The 18,057-nt window shown below is 51.0% G+C and overlaps 2 protein-coding genes across 8 annotated transcripts in view; one reads left to right on the plus strand and one right to left on the minus strand.

The window, feature by feature from the left end:
• Positions 1 to 383: 383 nt before the first annotated feature.
• On the minus strand, positions 384 to 3,837 carry RAMAC (RNA guanine-7 methyltransferase activating subunit). 2 transcript variants are annotated; one of them, XM_081124493.1, is made up of 3 exons: positions 3,730 to 3,837; positions 1,870 to 2,075; positions 384 to 1,212 (listed from the first exon to the last, which is right to left on the minus strand). In XM_081124493.1, the coding sequence occupies exons 2-3, from the start codon at positions 2,037 to 2,039 to the stop codon at positions 1,026 to 1,028; spliced, it is 357 nt and encodes a 118-aa protein (XP_080980619.1). In that variant the 5' UTR covers positions 2,040 to 2,075; positions 3,730 to 3,837; the 3' UTR covers positions 384 to 1,025. The 2 variants fall into 2 exon arrangements, with proteins under 2 accessions (XP_080980619.1, XP_080980620.1); XM_081124494.1 differs by lacking the exon at positions 3,730 to 3,837 and adding an exon at positions 2,939 to 3,067.
• HOMER2 (homer scaffold protein 2) overlaps positions 2,159 to 18,057 on the plus strand; it is a 67,015-nt gene continuing 51,116 nt past the window's right edge. For 3 of the 6 annotated variants that reach the window (XM_081124482.1, XM_081124483.1, XM_081124484.1), the window contains exon 1: positions 14,788 to 14,942. In XM_081124482.1, coding sequence (XP_080980608.1) covers positions 14,938 to 14,942 — 5 coding nt within the window. In that variant the 5' untranslated portion in view covers positions 14,788 to 14,937. Of the gene's footprint in view, positions 2,385 to 4,761; positions 5,453 to 5,546; positions 5,725 to 5,835; positions 5,959 to 14,787; positions 14,943 to 18,057 lie in introns of those variants that run through there. The other 3 variants (XM_081124485.1, XM_081124486.1, XM_081124487.1) reach the window with 3 other exon arrangements.

An 18,057-nucleotide genomic window follows, 5' to 3' on the forward strand; every position in this document is an offset into this window, starting at 1 on the left:
TTGAGAGGTTAATATTGTAAGCATTTTATTTAAATAAAACCATTGCCATGGCCCTTAAAATTATTTGAAATATAATGATCACTCTGAAAGGAAGTTACAGCATCACGGTATTTATAGGCGAGAGTGCTGCAGAGGTGCACGTTTGGAAGTGAATGTAACATTGTAAGATCAAACCAGGTGACGTACCATAAAAGGGAGGAGTCAGCGCAGCCTTAATTACATGTGCCTGAAAAGGAAGGGGGGGCGTCACAGCGTTTTCTTCACACTTCTGTATAATACGTGAACTTTTACCTACTGTGTTTAACTTAGAGTTCGTATGAAATGATTGTGCACCCTAATCCCACCCACCGTTAGATGAAGACACCAAAACTGAGTACAATTCCTTCTTCTTTTAACGGTTTTATTGATATTCCTCTAAAAAGACCACAGTGATTGTGAAGCTGACTTATATCTATAGTGTAATTACAAAGTACCACAGTCACATAAGAGCCAAGAAAGAAACATAAATACAATTGCTTTACCTTCCAACTGCCGATGTTAATGTTCAGTACGTTACAACATGTACAATACATTACAGCTAAAGATAGTTGTGCATTCACCAGTTTACCAGCTTCTGTCAAATTTTAGGGATGAGCACATCCTGGTATATGGGTACTTCCTTCTATTACAGAGTAAAAGCAAGCATTTTCTGTTTTAAATTTTCTGTTTTATTTCTGTGTAAAACAAAGACAGCTCCTGGAGGTCAGACAAGGAAAAGATACACGAAGTTCACAGCACTACTGAGTCATGAAACGAAGAGTCTGAGGTAGAAGCCCAGCGGTGTAACCCACCACCTTTTTAGGGACGTCTTTATTCCCAGCAACCATCACATCTCTCCAGTAAGATTTTTTTTTTTAAATGCCTCAAGTTCCAAAAAAAATCTATTTTATAACATCAGATGTAAAATCATGACCAACAGAAGATACACACAAATTTTTGTCTTATTAACAAAGTAAACGGTTTTACTACGAGCGCTGACATTTCTGTCAGTAGTAGCCATAGGGAGGCCGTTGGTTGTAACCGTAGTTTCCATACTGGTGATGGTGGTAAGGTTCTTGTCTGTGCTGCTGGTAACTGTTACCCCAGGGTCGTCCATGCCACTGGTTGGATCGATTGTCACTTGGCCACCCCCGTCTGCTATCCCTGCCTCTAAACTGTCTGTTATCTTGCAACCTGCAACAACAGAACAAAATTTTTATGCTTCTCAAGAAAATAGGGCAAATCTGTCCTGTTGCATTTTACTTCTCAGTCGAATACCTAACCAGTTATTCAAAACAAGATTCTTAAGATTTAAATCATTCTTCCAGTTACATTGGATATGCTTTGCAGAGAAATAGGCAGGCTACAACCCCAAACCCGAACAATAGGGTAGTTCTGAATCAAGCTAAAAACTATTCAGTTGTTAAAAAAAACAAAAACAAAACTATGGTAATTTAATTCCTTTTATCTGCTTTGAGTTAGTAAATAGAAGTAACTTCCACTGTATAAACTTTGTGAAGTGAAACCAAAAACATTACCTTCTTAATGGAATTTTTTACAAAGTTTTGTAGAAGACTTTAGGTTTTTAAAGTATATTTGCAAATAAAATATTATTCCACAGAACTTTAAAAAAAAACAAAAAACACACACGCACACAATTGAACACTTAGGGAAAAAGGACACAGGCTGACAAAATAGTAAGGCACATATTTACCAGCCACTTTCTTTGTGCCAGGCACTAGGTAAACCATACTGAACAACCGCCTTGGTCCCTGCCCTCAGTGGTCTGGGCTGGCCGATTAAAGCTCTCCTGGGTCAGCCACCTGCAGTTCATTCTGAAGTAATACATACCAGTTGCCTCTGTTTCTGTGGCTCCCGCCAGCCCTGCTGTTCCATTCCTCGACAATCGGCGGGGACGCAGGAGGGCGTTTCAGGTACTCCTGGTACTCTTGGTCGTCTTCAGTGAATCTACTGGCAAACATCTCTTCAAAATTTGGAGCAGCTTCTGGAGTGTCAGTCATTGTGAAATTCTGTAGTTCTTTTTAATTCTGTAGTTCCTATTAGAATTTAAAAAAAAACCCACACTTTTACCAGTGAAAAACCAAGAAGTAAGCAATCTTAGACAGTATTCTAGACATTCAATTGAGTATTTCTTGATTAATACAGGTATTGTGCTAACTAGGACCATGGGATAGGAAGATGAACTATTAATACATCGTGACCCTGCCCCCAGGAGCTCTAGTCTAGAGGCAGAAACAGGTGATGTAAAGACACAGGGAGAAGTGGCTCTGAAGGAAGGAACTTGGAAGAGTGGACTGGCCCAGTTGTGAAGCCCTTTGTATTCCAGACAACTTTGCGCTGTTCTGGTAAGCAGTGGGGAATCGGGTGGTTTAAGCAGGGAACTCTCAAAGGCAAATTTACTATTTAGAAGGATCACTTCTCTAACGGTAGAAATAGACTAGTGAGATCAGACGGAAGGTAGGTGACTGCAATCATGCAGGCGACACCCTGAGGGCTTAACCTGAGGCAGGCACTGTGAGAAGCCCCTCAAAAGGATTTCAGGCGGAATTAGTCACTGACTAGATGCTGGGAGGAGAGGGGGGAATAAAGCATGACCCCCAGGCTTCTGGCCAAGTGACAGCGCAGGTTTGGTGCCGTGGGAAGTGCAGAAGGGAGGGTGGGCGAGGAGATGCACTGAGTTCAAGTCAGCGCGAGTACGCACGTGCACTTGGGGAGTCAGCCAGAGTTACTCAGGACTCAGAACAGGGTTGGAGATGAACTTGGGAGACGCGGCAGGTTTTGTTGGCGGTTAACGCTGTGGGAAGGAATGAGATTCTTGGGCAACAGGGTGAGAAGAGTACCAAGGGCAGAGTCCCGGAGAGCACAGGAAAAAGAAAAGAAGGGGCAGGAGAACACGCACTGATAGGACACAGACAGGTAAGGACCACAGGCGACTGTCACAGGAGGCAAGAGAGTGGAGGGTGAATGGTGCCCGGCCGGGTGGCTCAGTGGTTGAGCATCCACCGAGGATCCAGGGGATCGGGGTTCGAGTCCGGTCAGGGCACAGGCCCCGGGTGCAGGCTCCTGGATCCCCAGCGGGGGGGCGTGCAGGAGGCAGCCGATCAATGACTCTCATCATTGATGTTTCCATCTCCCCCTCTCTCCCTCCCTCGCTCTGAAATCGATAAAAACATATTTTTAAAAAGGGGGCGGCGGTGGGTCGGGCCCTAAGGGCTTCAGCCGGTGCAGCGGTTGGATTAAAGGCGCTCTCAGGCCTCCCGACGCAAACGGAGGGCCCAGGGCGCGGGCGACGAGCTAGAAGACGCCCCAGCGGGGGCCTGTCCCCTGCCCCCCCCCCGCCCGTAGGCCGGCTCGGGCCCGGAGGAGCGCGCGGGGGGCGCGGGCAGGAGCGCCCCAGGGCCGGGCACCCCGCAAACACGGCTGCGGGCGGGAGGGCGGCCACCTCGGCAGGGGGCCGAGGGCGGAGGGAAGTGCTGGGAAGCCCCGCGATCTTCGGTCTCCCCCCAAGGGCGCACCTTAGAGGAAAAAGGGGCGCCCGACCGCGCCCAAGCGCGCAGACCGAGGGCACCCGGCCCGACTCCCGCCTCCCTCCTCCCGCCCCCCGGCGCCCAGACGGGCAGGTCCCCGGCCGAGCGCGCGGTCTGCTCAGCGCGGGCCCCGCTCCGCCGGCGGGACGCGCGGAAAACCCACCTGCGGCCCCGACGCGCCAGCCGCGCCCCACGGCCCCTCGCCTCTCGCGGGGAGCGCAGCCTCCGCCGTCAGGAGCCGACGAGCCCCTCGCTTCCGCTTCCGGCGAGCCGCCCCGGGGCGGGGAGGGGGCGGGGCCTGTCCAGTCTCGCGAGATCTGGGGGTGGCGGCGCGCGACGCCCCCCTCAGTCCAGCAGGCGGCGGTGCGGGCGCGGCGGGCGCGGCCCCGAGGTCACGGCCCCCGCGCTCCCGCGCGTCTCAAGGAAGCGCGTCGCCGTCCGTCAGCCGGACCCGGGCGGCGGTGCCGGGGGCGCGGAGAGGGGCGGGCGGGCTGCTCCCGGGCGCCCGCGGGCCGCGGGGAAGGCGAGGCCCCGGGAGGAGCCGGCCGCCCGCGCCCCGCGCCCCGCGCCCCGCGCCCGCCGCCCTCGCCCCCCCGTCCCCGCCCCGGCCTCCCGGTCCCCGCCCCGGCCCCGGCCTCCCCGCCGCGGGTCCGAGACGCGTCTCCTCGCCCGAGGACGCCTTTCCTCACCTCAGGGCATTTTTTAAAAAAAATTATTTTTATCCTCACGTCAGGATATTTTTTTAACTTTTTAAACTTTTATCCCCACCTGACGATATTTTTAAGCTTATTTTTATTTTTATCCTCACCTGAGGATATTTAAAATTTTTATTTTATTTGTATCCCCACCTGAGGATATTATTTATTTTTATCTTCACTTGAAGATATTTAAAAATTTTATTTATCCTCACCTGAGGATATTATTTATTTACTTTTACCCCCACCTGAGGATATTATTTATTTATTTTTATCTTCACCTGAGGATATTTAAAAATTTTATTTTATTTTATTTTTACCCCCACCTGAGGATATTATTTATTTACTTTTACCCCCCCGAGGATATTATTTATTTACTTTTACCCCCCCCAGGATATTATTTATTTACTTTTACCCCCACCTGAGGATATTATTTATTTACTTTTACCCCCCCGAGGATATTATTTATTTACTTTTACCCCCCCCAGGATATTATTTATTTACTTTTACCCCCACCTGAGGATATTATTTATTTACTTTTACCCCCCCGAGGATATTATTTATTTACTTTTACCCCCACCTGAGGATATTATTTATTTACTTTTACCCCCCCCAGGATATTATTTATTTACGTTTACCCCCACCTGAGGATATTATTTATTTACTTTTTTCCCCACCCGAGGATATTATTTATTTACTTTTATCCCCACCCGAGGGGGGGAGGGGGAGAAACCCGGATGGGAGAGACACACCCACTGATTATGGGCCCAGCTGGGGCCGGGATCAAACCTGCAACCCAGGCCCCTGCCCTTGACGGAACCAAACCCCCTCGAACCCCTGAGCCGCCGGGCGGGGCCCCCTCCAGCCCATCTTGTTCTTTGTTTTTTTTTTCATGTCTTTATTGGGAGAGGGAGGGAGAGAGAAACATCCATGAGAGTCCTTGATCCGCGCGCCCCCTGCTGGGGATGGAGGAGCCGCACCCCGGCCTGTGCCCTGACCCAGCGGAACCGTGACCTCCTGGATCGCAGGGCCTCGCTCGGACCCTGAGCCTCGCCGGCCGGGCCCCCAGCCCGGCTTCCGTGCAGCCCGGAGCTGTAAGCACTTTTAGGCACAGCTCTGAGCCACAGCCTTCACCCGCTTCCCTGCCGCCTGTAGATGAAAGGCCACCGTTATTAGCTTGGATTCCAAAACGTACGTTCATTTCCCTGCCGTTCCCCTTTCATTCCCCATCCCGCCCGGAACACCAGTACCCGGCGTGTTTGTTCAGCTCCTACCCACTTTCCAGCCTGAAAGCTAAAGTCCGGTGATGTGGAGGCAGAATACGCTAGCAGAAGTCCCTGGGGAATCTCGGCATGGAGAGAGCCCTGTTTTCAGAGCCAGTGAGTGACCTCGGACAGTGACCATTTTAAAAATGGTTAAACTGAGGCTCAAGAGGGCATATAACTTATTCAAGGGCACAGCTGGTAAGTGGGCAGCGGGATTCTGATCCAGTCTGTGATACTTCGAAAAGTCATGCCTTTTCCTCCGTGAAACGCTGTTTTCTCATTTTCATTTCCCGCTGCACAAATCCTCAGCCGTGTTAAACAACGTGGCTGCCGCTGCACACCCAGGCTCTTCTGCTGCGTGGTTGATGTGGATCCCTGGAAGGCAGGAGCTCTGCCCCTGCAGCCTCCGCTCTAGGAAGTGAACTCCGCAAGGTACCTGTCTCCTCACGTGGCTCACCTTTGAAAAATCCTCTTGAAGGTACATCTCACAGGTAGAACCCGAGTCATACGGCTGATCCCTAGCTCAAAGGAAGGCCGGCTGAGGAAGCTTCTACTTCCCTCCTCGGAGAGGCAGGACTCATAAGCTAGTAAATGCCCTATCCAGAGGAAGGGTATTCAAAAGACGCTGGGACGGCAGGTAGTGTGACAGTAACCCACTCTGCTGCCGTTCACCGCATCACATTTTGTCTTGTTAATTATATACGTGAAGTCACACCATTGAAGCTTTGAAAAGGATTATCTGGTTGAATGCTTTTTAAAAAACAATTGCCCCAGGAGATTAAATGACTACTTCTTAGTCACAGAATTGATCAGTGGCAGAACTGGACCTATAATCTTGAAACATTCCTCATTGATTGAACACATATCTTTTGGATACCTATTAGATGCCAGGCACTGTTCTCGGCCCTGAAAACATCCATGAGTGTGGGTAAAAGCCCTGCCATTCTAGTGGGGGAGAGCAACAGTACCAAAGTGACTGCAAAGAGTAATTAAGCAGGGCAAGGGGACAGAGGGTAATGAGCTGCTGCTTCAGACAGCATCATCAGGGAATGTATGCGTGTTTTTATCTCAGGCCATTTCCGTAGAGGATGGAGTCCAGCACACTTTCCCCATCTATCAGGAATGTAAAAATTGAATACTTTATTTTTAACATCCATTCCCTTCATAAATGAGTAGAGGAGGAGTCCTCTCATTTCTGGGACAAGGCAGATGTAGCTTAGTTTGTAGTTCCTAGACTGTGCCCAGTGGCAAAACTGAACTCCTGGACTTACAGCTTGAGTTGGAATACAGACTTGGAAGTGGGTTTTCTGTCTTCGTAGTGTTCTATTCAAAGTACCTTCTCCTTTCCACCCCCACCACCTCCCCACCCTACCCCACTCCACCCACAAACACGCTGACCCTCTTCCCAGAGCCAGGCACATGGATGGGACTCAATAAGTTCCTAAACAAGAATTAAAATATGACAGCCTTCCACTCACTTTTTCTGATCTGGGCGAATCTCATCGTATTTTCATGCCCTGATTTTATCTTTTGCAAAATGTAATAATCTTTGCCTCATAAGGTTATTGTAAGAGTTAATTATTGCACATACAAAGTACGTTAGGCTCAAGTGAAGAAAGATCCTATCTGTATGCTAATGATAATTAGAGTTATTATATGTTTAGTCTCTAAGAAAACATTTCAAGTTATATGAGGCATTGGTGTAGATTCATATCTGTACTCCGGTGGCTTTAATTACATGGAATTGTTTTGATCAGAAACTACAAGATTTTAATCCAGTTCTCTACCTCCTTATGTGTCATCCTCCCACATAAGGAGTGCTTTGTGTCGGGGACTTTTTTCAGGAGAGTGCAGGAAGCAAGCCAATGCTAGTACAAGCTCCTTTGCTACCTGAGTATTACCGTTTACCGTAGAAGCCAGTTGATATCATTGAAGAAATCGCAGAAGGGGGAAAGACGAGCGATCTTGGGGAAGAAAAAGCTGTGAATTGGGCTTAATGGGTCGGACCCAGAGCCTTTTCCAATCCTAAACTCTGTAATTGTGGTTTGAAGGTACTTTTCTCTCCTTTTTCCTAATGTTTGTTACATAAATAATAGTACAAACTATGTTTTCTAAGTAGAAGTGATTTGGACTTGAGTTATATAATATCTGCCTATTTCTATTTCATTTGGCAGGGCCCATCCAAAGCCAAATGCTGGTGCCAATCTGTAGTATCCTTCCTTCATTTTTTGTGGCTGCTTTCTATGCTCCCTTGTCTAGCTCTAGTCATCTACTTCAGTATCTTGGTCCTACCCACCTCTCCATCAAATACGTGTTACACTTAGAAGGGACCTTGGACATGTGCCGAGAGGCCAAGAGACTTGTCCCGAATTTACTCTCAACCACTCCTTCCCCCCCTGCTGCTATCATCTCCCTTCCAGGTAGTTTTCCAGAATCTTTTTCATTGAAGGGATCATCACAGTTTGGGTGTTAAAAGCATTTTCTAAGCACTGTAAAGTGGCCTGAGTAAGTAAAAAATCCTTATCTGAGGGTGAGCTTCTGCTCCCTTCCCCATTCTAAGAGGGTAAGTCTTCTGGACCTCAGGGTCTTGGCAAGTGTATTGTCCTTGGTGACAGGCGGCCTGTTCTACATTTGTGTGAGGCCAGCCTTGCCTAGTAATCTTTTAAAAGAAAGGTACAAAAAGCCCCATTTTAAAAAAGATATTCAAGTGATGCAAGTATCTTAAATGTAAGTGAGTGTAATGTAGGGACTAGAAAGAGCACCAAGCAAGGAGTCAGGACCCTTGACTTGCTCCCTGTGGGTTATTGTTGGAGGAGATCATTGAGAGGATGTGACCAGTGATTGGCACGAGAACTGGACCTGAGCAATCTGAGGCTCCTCCCCCCCTCCCCTGTCCTCTGACCACTGTTCCCACAGCCAGAGCCATTTCCAAGGACACAGCCGTGAGAGAATGAGGTGGTGTTGAGACCGTGCGGAATGAATCCAGCTAAGGCCTCCGTATAAACTTTTAAGATGCTGGTGGGTGGTGCAGAGATCTGCTCGTCTTGGAGTTGCCCAAGACAAGCCTCCTCTGTGAGCTGCCTTGCTTATTAAAACCACCAGCGCTGTGGTGTGGTCTGCCTCGTCACCTTTCCTTGCCCTCGCTGTATGGGAGCCAGTTTGCAAACCAAGTTATGCAAGTCAACACCTCTCTGGGCCTTTGTTTTTTCACCTAGTTTCTTATTTCACAGATAAAATTGAGGCTTCAGCATCAATTCCCTTGGTTCCCCGAACCCATACCTGCAGCTTGGCCTCTTTCTGCCCTTCCACCTTTTGTCTTTCAGTCTTGCTGCTGTGTGTCTGGTCTCTGCAGACACAGCTCTTCTGGGCATTGCTCCTCCAGTTATGCCTTCTCCTCTGTCTTCAACTCTCCCCCTTTCCTGGCTCCTCCCAACCCCACACCCACCACGTAAGCTTGCTCGAGTTTCTCCAGTCTCAAAACAAAACTGATACCCTGCCCTCAATCCGGTGTCCTCCTCCTTTCTCTGCATGGGGAGCCTCTTACAAAGAGTACTCTACACCTGCAGTGTCGCAGTGTCCCTTCCCCCTTCCTTTTAACTGCAGCCTTGTGTTTGCCCCCAGACAGGACATGCCACTGAAGCCACCCTGGCAAAGTTCACTAGGATAGAGTTGAACTAGGGCCAAATCCAATGACTGTCTAAAATCTCCAGTTTATTTAGTACCCATGCAGCCTTTGACTCTTACCCCTCCCTCCCTTAGACCGTCTCACTTTGTTTCCAAGTTTTTCATGCTGCTTCTCTGCCCTGGGTCACTATTTCTTTTCTGTCTCTATCTCTTTGGCCAACTCCATTCTTCTGCTTGTTCCTAAACTTTGATGTCCCCATTGGCTCCATCAAACTAAGTCTCTTTTATGGCTTCCAGCTCTGTGCTGATGACTCCAGCCATCCATGACATCTGAGCTTGAGACTCAAAAATACTCCTGCCTACTAGAAATTTCTATCCGATGTCTGACAGGCATCTCCAGCACATGTCTAAGTGTTGTGTGAGTTCATCTTTCTTCCTGAACCTGTTCATCTATCTCTTTTTCTGTTTCCAAAGAATGCTTCCCCCTTGCTGCCCACACCAGAAACCTGGTAGTAATCCTGGACTTCTCCCTCTCTCTCATCCCACACACCCAGTTCCTCCTCAAGTCCTGTAGACTTCAGCTCCTGACCATTTCTTCCGAGTCCACCCCTCTCTTTTCTTTCCGCCACTCTTAGTTCTGACTCTTATCTCTTCTCATATAGACCATGGTGATAGCCAGCTGGTCCCTGTAGCCAGCTTTGCTCCCCTGCCGACCCTTCTCCGTCCTGCTACTAGAGTGTTCTTCTTCAATTGTTATAAAACATGCAGAAAAGAATGGATACTATAACCAGTTCTTGTGTATCTACCAGCCAGCCTGGAACAGGTTCTTTCTAAAGCACAAACTGATCTCAGATTTGGTAGATAGAAGCTTTCCAGCGTATTTCCACGCAATGACCCCTCTGGAGCTAAAGGTAGAACATGGTGTCACCAGCTATCTATAGTCATTCCCTAATTAATACCTGGCCCATGACTACCTGGCTCGTTTGTTCTAAATTAGGACTACATCTCATTGTCATCCCTCAACTGTGGGGAGCCAAGCTAAGGGGCAGGGCTGCCAGAACTTGGGATCATCCGAGGCCTTCGGCAGTAGAGGTAAGAGGCTGTATATAGCCCTGCGTGGAGGATGTTGGGGGAGGAAGGGCCACGTGTGCAGGGGCAGCAGGCCCACCGGAGTCTTGTGTTTGGGAAGGCAGCCCGATGGTCTGACCAGCTCCTGGGAGCTTGAAGTAAGTCTGGCTGGGAGCCTTTACCTGCACAGCCCCCACCGACAACCCAGCCTTGCCGATGGAGCACTCTAGATCATTTTCCCCCAAATTTGACTTTCATAGGCAAACATCTTACTACACATGCAGATTCCCAGGCCCACCCCAGAAGGACCGAGTCAGTCTATGTAACGAATGCCCTGTGTGACCTGTACGACGAGGCAGGTTTGGGGAAACACTGCTCTGGTGGTTCACAGGCTCTTCTTACACAGCAGTGATGGGCTCAGTCCATTCCTCTAAGTGCTTTTGTTTCCTGTCTGTCTGTTTTTGTGGCCCAGCTGGGGCTCTGTAAGAGTCTCATGTTGCCTCAGAAGGGACAGCAAGGGCCTTCTCCTCTTTGGGGCTCTGACTCCTAGCCAAGGCCAGGTCATAGCCATGTGTTGGGCCCCAGCTAGAGTAAGTGTATATGTGTTTTCTTCCTTTTCTTGGGTCAGGGTTCCCCCTCTTAATGTGATACAAAGTAATTTTAGAAGAGGCACTCGGATGGGCTGTTGGTGCTGGTTTGGTGTCTTACGTTAAACCTCTGCTCTGAGTAGTCAAGGGTATTATCGAGCATGTGCCATGTGCAGAATAAGGGGTAAAACGTGAGTTGAGTGTGGCCCTGCTTTCTGGGCACTGAGTAACTTGTTCAGATTCGGGGTAACAAAAATGTTCTGGAGGTCGATGGTGGTGATGGTTGCACAACAGCATGAATGTACTTAATTCCACTGAACTGTGCGCTTAAAATGATTAAAATGGTAAATCTTGTGTTTTATATATATGTTTCCACAATTCGGAAAAAACCCAACTTGCTCAGGAGACTATGAACCCAAAAACCAACTGAGGGAGAGGCTTACAAAGTGATACACCAGCAAACAGAAAGAAGCACATGGATTTAAAGGGATGCTTGAGTAAAGTAAACCAAACGCCTGCACAGTTTTTGTGCTAGAGATAAAGAATTGGTAGTTTGGAGAACTACGCAAATGAAGGAGATGGCCTGTGCAAGAGAAGGGAGATCGTATTCAGTAGGAAGCAGGTTTCTGAGGCGGAGAGTCTGCTGAAGAGGCGGCCCCCACACTGCCAACCAGCCCGGGAGGGCCATTGTTTGCTGCAGGGCAGAGATGAGGAATCTCAAAGGAAACTGTGAGAGGGGTGGTCTCCCTGGGAGGGTGAGGCCTCTTGCTTTGAGTGAGCAGAGAGGTGTTGTCTTGATTCAGAGTGATTTCCTGCTAACTGTTCTGGTATTGTAACTCTGAAGTTACGGAAGGGAGGTCCCAGAGACCCAGAGGAGCGAGCTGTTGGAGATGGTTAGATATGGCCAGAAAAGGTGGGGCCGACCACCAGATCACGCATCTCTACCCTACCTACGCGGGAGCTGGGAGAGCTGGAGGTGGGCCCTGGAGCAGCTTAGCTCAGACAGCCAAGAACTTGTGAGACGGGTGGCTTTCCAGAAAGGTCTTACCTGCCACGAGGACCCCAGATTTGCAGGGGGGCCTCACTTAGAACAACTGGTGGATGAGCTAAGCTTTATTGGAGGCAAAGATGCTGGAAACCAGAGCCACTGTGGCCTCCCAGATGGGGCTGGGGACGAGAGTAGGCGTGGGGCTGTGTGTCTGATAAGCTCACCACGCCAGCCGAGCCATCTGGGGCTAGTCTGGCACGTAGTAGGCGTTCAGTAAATATTTGCTATATTGAAATGAATTGAAAACCCACTTGTTTTTCTTTCGTGTGAATTGCTTTTTGTTTGTTTTTGTTTTGCTCTTCATTTTCTGGTGGAGTTATTTCCTCTTTTTAAAAAGAAGATACATGATTCAGCTAAATTAGCCCAAAGGGGTCTATCCACATCTGGAACAGGATGGGTCCTTAGGTGCTAATGGCCACTCTTTCCCCCTCACAGGCTCCCTTTCCTCCCCTGGTGAGTCCGTCTGTACCTTCCTCAGCTTGGCCTCTGCTCCTTGAGCATGCTCATCCCGGGTTCAGATACTGCCTTGCTGACGGCTCCCAAGTCTCCCCTCTAAGCTCTTATACCTGCCATATCCAGCTGCCAGCTGGACACCTCCCCTTGTCTGTTCCTCAGGTTCCTGCATCTCAGCACGTCCACCGCATCCCACGCCTTGCAAGGGTAACAGCACTCTAACCACAGGAACCTCCCCCTAGTTCCTCAAAACTGCCCAGTCTGTACCACCTCAGGCCTTTGCAGCTTCCCTCCACACTATGCCTGGCTAATGCTGCTTTGTTCTTCAGGCCTCTTCTTAGATGCCTCTTCAAAGAGGCCACTACTCACCGCTCCTCGTGGCCTAAGTTAGGACTCTTACTCACCCCGGTCACAGTTATGTATTGGTGTGGTTACTTGGCGAATGTATCTCACCCAGTCTCATCGTTCCATGGTGGAGAAGCTGCTTCTTGTGCTGAGCACTTTATCCCCAGTGCCCAGCACAGTACCAGGTACATGCCCGGTGATCAATGTTTGTTGAAGTAATATCTTTCTGTTACTATACAGTCTTCAAAAATATAATCTAACAGCTGCATAATACCTGGTAGTTATCCATTTAATGGCTTTAGTAAGACATTTGTTTCATATGCAGTTGAAAGAACTGAACTCTTATGGTCAGAAGAAGAAAAATGTTGAAAGTCTCTGGACCAGCAGTATTATAAATCTGAGCACACTAATAACAACATTATATGTGTACACGGTGAGCCTCATTTTGCTGTTGAAAGAAAAAAATAAAGATTATAGGTTTTGAAATCAATTTAGTGGGTTGTGAGCAGCACAGCTTTTAAAAATAGAACAGAAAACGTCAGAATGCTTTGCCGGCTAGAGGATAAGAATTGTTTTGTAAAACTTGCACTTTATATAACTTTGATTCCATTTAAAATAGATATAAGTATAGATAAAGTTGAAGTATGCACTGGGTTGCAGTGTAAAATATATTTCTTAATGTGGGTTGCAGTTAAAAAATGGAGAAGCACAGCTCGGCCGGTGTGGCCCGGTTTGTTGGAGTGTTGGTTATACACCGAAAGGCTGCGGGTTCGATTCCCAGTCAGGGCGAGTACAGGAAGGTGACTGATCGATGCTTCTCTTTCCCATCGATGTTTCCCCCTCTCTCTCGTCTCCCTCCCCCCCAATCAATAAGCAGGTCCCCAGGTGAGGATTACAAAAAAATGGATAAGCACAGATTTCAGGGGCTTGCTTTGCCTGAGGAAAACAGTTTCAAGTCCCAGGTGTCACCTGATGATTTAGTGTTCAGGGCTTCACCTGCTTGCCTTTCTGACCTGGCCGGTGACCAGATTGCTTGGAGGATTTGGCAGACAGGAGACTCCAAGGGCTATTTTCTTTTTTGACAAACTTTTAATTTTGTACCAATTTTCTATTTACAGAAAAGTTGCAAAGATGAGAAAGCTCTCGTACACCCCTGGCTGGCTTCCCTCCTTGTTAACACCTTACATAAACGCGGGCACGTGGGAGGAGCCAGCACCGGCTGGGACACCGCTGCGAACTCCACTCGGGCCTCCAGTGGGAGTCGACCGGCTTCCTCCTGCTCTCCCAGGAGCGCGAAGGGTGGGGTCAGGGCGTCCCTGCGCCACAGCTTGTTTCTCGACTTTTTACTGCCCTGCCATGCCGGGCTCCTGTGGCAGTGTGCCCTCAGCTGCTGCTGCTGTGGAAGCCCAGAGGCAGGAAGGCTAGGCCAGTGCCGGTGCCAGCCGTGAGGAGGGAGTGGGCCTGATGTGCCGAAGGGGATGGGAGGCTGCCCTTCGTCATCTCTTTTCCTGGCTCCAGGAGTAAGGGCAAGTTCCATGAAGCCGCCTTAAACGCAGCTGAGGACCTTCTAGCTGGGAGCCCCCACCCCTCCTTTTCTCAGGGAAGAGCCCAGAACACCGCGGTGGGCCGGGATCCTTCCTGCCAATTGCGCTTCCACCCACCCTGACCCACCCAGCCTGGCACTGCACAACAAGATGAGGGCTGCGAAGGGCATGGCCATGCCCATCTCAGATTCTGGAGACCCCAGCTCTGATCTGAATGTGCGACCTTGGGCAAATCACTCCCCTTCCTGGGGCCTCGGTGCCCTCGCCTGCAAGCTAAGGGAGCCCCAGAGCCCCCTCCACGGCCAGTGGGGAGCACGCAGGCTGTGCGCTCGCTGGCAGCGCGGCGCGGAGCCCCGGTGGGCGCGCGGCAGGGGCGCGCGGACGCCAAATCGCCGAGGGAAAGGGAAGGGGTCTGCCTGGGCCCGGGTGCCGCGGGGCGCCGGGCACCCTCCCCCTCCCGGGCCGGGCGCGCAGCCTGGGGGCCGCGAGGTTACGTAAGGAGCGGGGCGGGGCGGCACCGCCTGAACGCCGCTGCCCTGCCCCCGTGGCCCAGCCCCCGCCCGCCCGCCCGCCAGCCCCTGGCGGCGGCGGCAGAGGCGGCGCGGCCGGCGGGATGGAGCGGCGCCGGGGCTGAGCCGGGCGCGCACGGGCCACCGCATGTGCGGCTCGGGAGCAGCTGCGGAGCGAGCGAGCGGCGGGACCGGAGCGGGAGGCCGGCGCGCGGCCGCGGGAGCGCGCGGAGATGGGGTGAGTGAGCCCGGCGCGCAGGGCTGCGGCCGCCGCGTGGCTCGGCGCCCTGCGCCCCAGCCCTGCGCTCCGCGCGGCCCTTCTGCAGGCTGCCCGGGCGCCGCTCGGCCGCCTCGGCCGCGCCGCGGACCCCTCGCTCCCCGGCGCGGTCCCCTCCGGGGCCTGTGCCTGTGAGTGTAGGAGGCAGTTCTCCTTCCCCACGATTGGGTTCATTGCGAACCAAATGGAAATCCAAGTTTTCCTGGAGAGGGAGTGGTAACAGCCCCCCAGCGCAGGGAGGTGCGCGTGGAGCGGCCGTGAGATGGCTGGGGATGATGGCAGGCGTGAGGGGCTAGGTGAGGCTCCGGTCTTCGAAACGACCTCGATGCCCAGGAGAGAAGTTGAAATACTCCGTCCAAGTGACTAATGCTTCTGAGTATATGAAGTAATTTGAAAAGCAGGGTGATGTCTCCCGGCGCGTCTCAGAGTAGTAGGAGCTGTGAGTCAGGCAGCCACTGTGCTAGTGACAGCTAACTCCTCGCATCTGCGCACCGAGGTGAGCGCACTTGGAGGCTGTGCCCTCGGTGTGCAGGGGCCGGTTGTTACGCCCATTTCACAGATGAGGAAGCTGAGGCCTGAAGTGGTTCAGTAGCTTCCCCAGGTTGGGAGGCTGATGAGCCTTTGTGGAGGGACACTGTGTGGGCAGAGGGAAGCCGCAGCCTGAGGGTGGTGGGTGGGGTTGCAGGTGAGCCAGAGTTCCTCAATCTGTGCCCCCTGCTGCGGAGCTCAGGGTCCTTCCTGCAGTCCTTACCAGGACCCAGAGATTTGTGCTCTCTGGGTCTAGAGATCTTGGTTTTCTATATGGGATGGGTCAGGAGTAGAAAGGGTCAAGATTGTCCTGGGGGCTGTACCCAGCTCCCGTGGGTCACTGGTTTTATTGTGCGTTGCTCCAGAAAAGTTTCTGGAGTAATTTTACATAGTGACCTTTACCTGTGGGGTCTGCCTGGTGCTTGAGGGAACCAGAGGCAGGCCAAGGGGAATTTTGAGGAAGGGGATTGTGAGGGCTCTAGACCAGCATGAGTGGGACGGGGGTGCAGAGGGGGTCCAGGAGGTGTCCCTAAGACACTGGTGCAGAACCAGGTTTCACACGCACAGATACTGGGAGATTTTAGCAGGGCCGCCCGGCTGGGAAGCAGCCTCACTGCAACATGTCCAGTGGCCCCGGGTAGACTGAAAGGGCTGCTCTTTGAGCAGTGGGAACCTTCGCGGCTCTCAGATTTCATACTTTAAAAAAAAAAAAATGCTCAGGAAGAAGTTGGCAAATGCAGGTTTCAGAATGGAAGATAAAGGGACCTGGTAATTTTAACTCCCTGTCCCTCCCCTGCCCCCACCCCCAGCCAACACAAAACCTACCCAGCACACTTGCGTGATCAAAAACAAATATTGAAACTGTGTGGAAATGAAAACGTTTACTCATAAAAGCTTAAAGAAAGTGTTAGAGAGTTTTTGTTGTGGAGAAACAGGGAGGAGTAGCTTGGGGATTTTGTTTAAAGGTGGAATATGCCTCTCATGCAGTTTTAACACATAAATGTCTGTTACTCACTTCTCATAGGTAAGGGATGGTTTGTGACTCCTGCCTGGCCCTGCCGTTTTCCTTATATCCACTTCTGTAATTCATGGGGATGCACAAGGAAGCCCTGGTTGTAAATTGAGATGGAGCTAGGGCTGGGTAAGCCATTTAGACAGAGGCGGGTGGAGGGAGCCATTTTAACCGAAAATAGAACCAATGCCATTCTTTCTGAGAGTTGAGTGGGATGGAGGGGAAAGAACCAGGAAAGGGCAGCCAGTAGGGAACTTTGTTGTGGTCCTGCAGCCTTGTCGTGGCTGTACTTGTCCGCACGACCAGGATTTAAGAAAAAAAATAAAAATCTGAGTTTACCTATCCCCACTCAAGATGCTTTTCCCCATTCAGTGTCCCTGAGCCCTGCTCCTCTGTGAAGTGTTTGGCATTGTGTGTGGTCCTCACTCCCCAAGGCAGCTTTTTCACCCCTTCGTGCCTCCACGGACCTCCCTCTCCTCCCCACGCACACGCCTGGCCTCCCTTTTCAGTGACAAAAGGAGCAAGACCAAGGGCAGCCTCCCCTCCGCACCACACCTGCAGCCCCCTGGGTAGCTGCCCTGAGCTTTCCTTCTCACCTGCTTTGCTGAATGGAGGGCCAGTCCCTCTGGTCCCCCTCCTGGGGAACCGTCCATCCCCTCCCGTCACCTCCTCTGGAAACATTTCTTCATCTTTCACCTCCCTCTCTCCGGGCTCTTTCCCATCAGTAGACAGCATGGTTCAGTTCAGTGCTGTACAGTAGGACTTTCTGTGCTGGTGGGAAGTGCTCTGTGCATAGTCCAGTGAGGCCGCCGTCAGCCACAGGTGGCTGTTGGGCACTGGAACTGTGGCTGGCGTGGCTGGGGAACTGAATTTTTCAATTTTGATACACATTTAAACAACCACATGTGGCTAGTGGCTGCCATGTGGGGTGGTGCAGCTTTAGCTTCTCTTATCTAATGTCTCTCTCTTGCTTCTGTTCCGCTTCCTTGCTCCCTTTCACTTGAAAACATCTCAAAAAGATATGTCCAAGCCCACTGTCTCCATTTGTTTTCTTTTCCCACCATTTGCTCACCTCCCACACTCTACACAGTCTGGCTTCTGCTCCCACTTCTCTACGGAAACTGCCAGGGTCACTGATGACGTGCAGGTTGTCAGACTCTGGCCTTGTCTTGCTCTGCCTCTCAGCTGCCTTCCTCACCAATGGCCACGGCCTCCTCAGAACACCTCCCCTCCCAGCTTCTTGCCAGCACTCTCCTGGCTTTCCTCTTACCTTCCCGGTGGTCCCTTTTAGTCTCCCCGCTGATTGTTCCTCTGCCTGACCTCTGAATGATGGGGTTGCTGGTCCTTAGGTCACGTTATCCACCCCCACCCATGTTCTAAATACCAGCTTCATGCTGATGAGTCCCCATGTTTCTTAGGGGCTCCTGACTCTTGACTATGCATGGAGCTCTCTATAGTCATTTCAGTTCTCTCCGTCCCTCCGTCTTCCCCACCCCAGCCAGAGAGCGGCCCCACTATCCATTCACTTGCTAAGAG

This window comes from Miniopterus schreibersii (genome assembly GCF_964146895.1).
Source record: "Miniopterus schreibersii genome assembly, chromosome: 22".
Classification (NCBI taxonomy): Eukaryota; Metazoa; Chordata; class Mammalia; order Chiroptera; family Miniopteridae; genus Miniopterus; species Miniopterus schreibersii.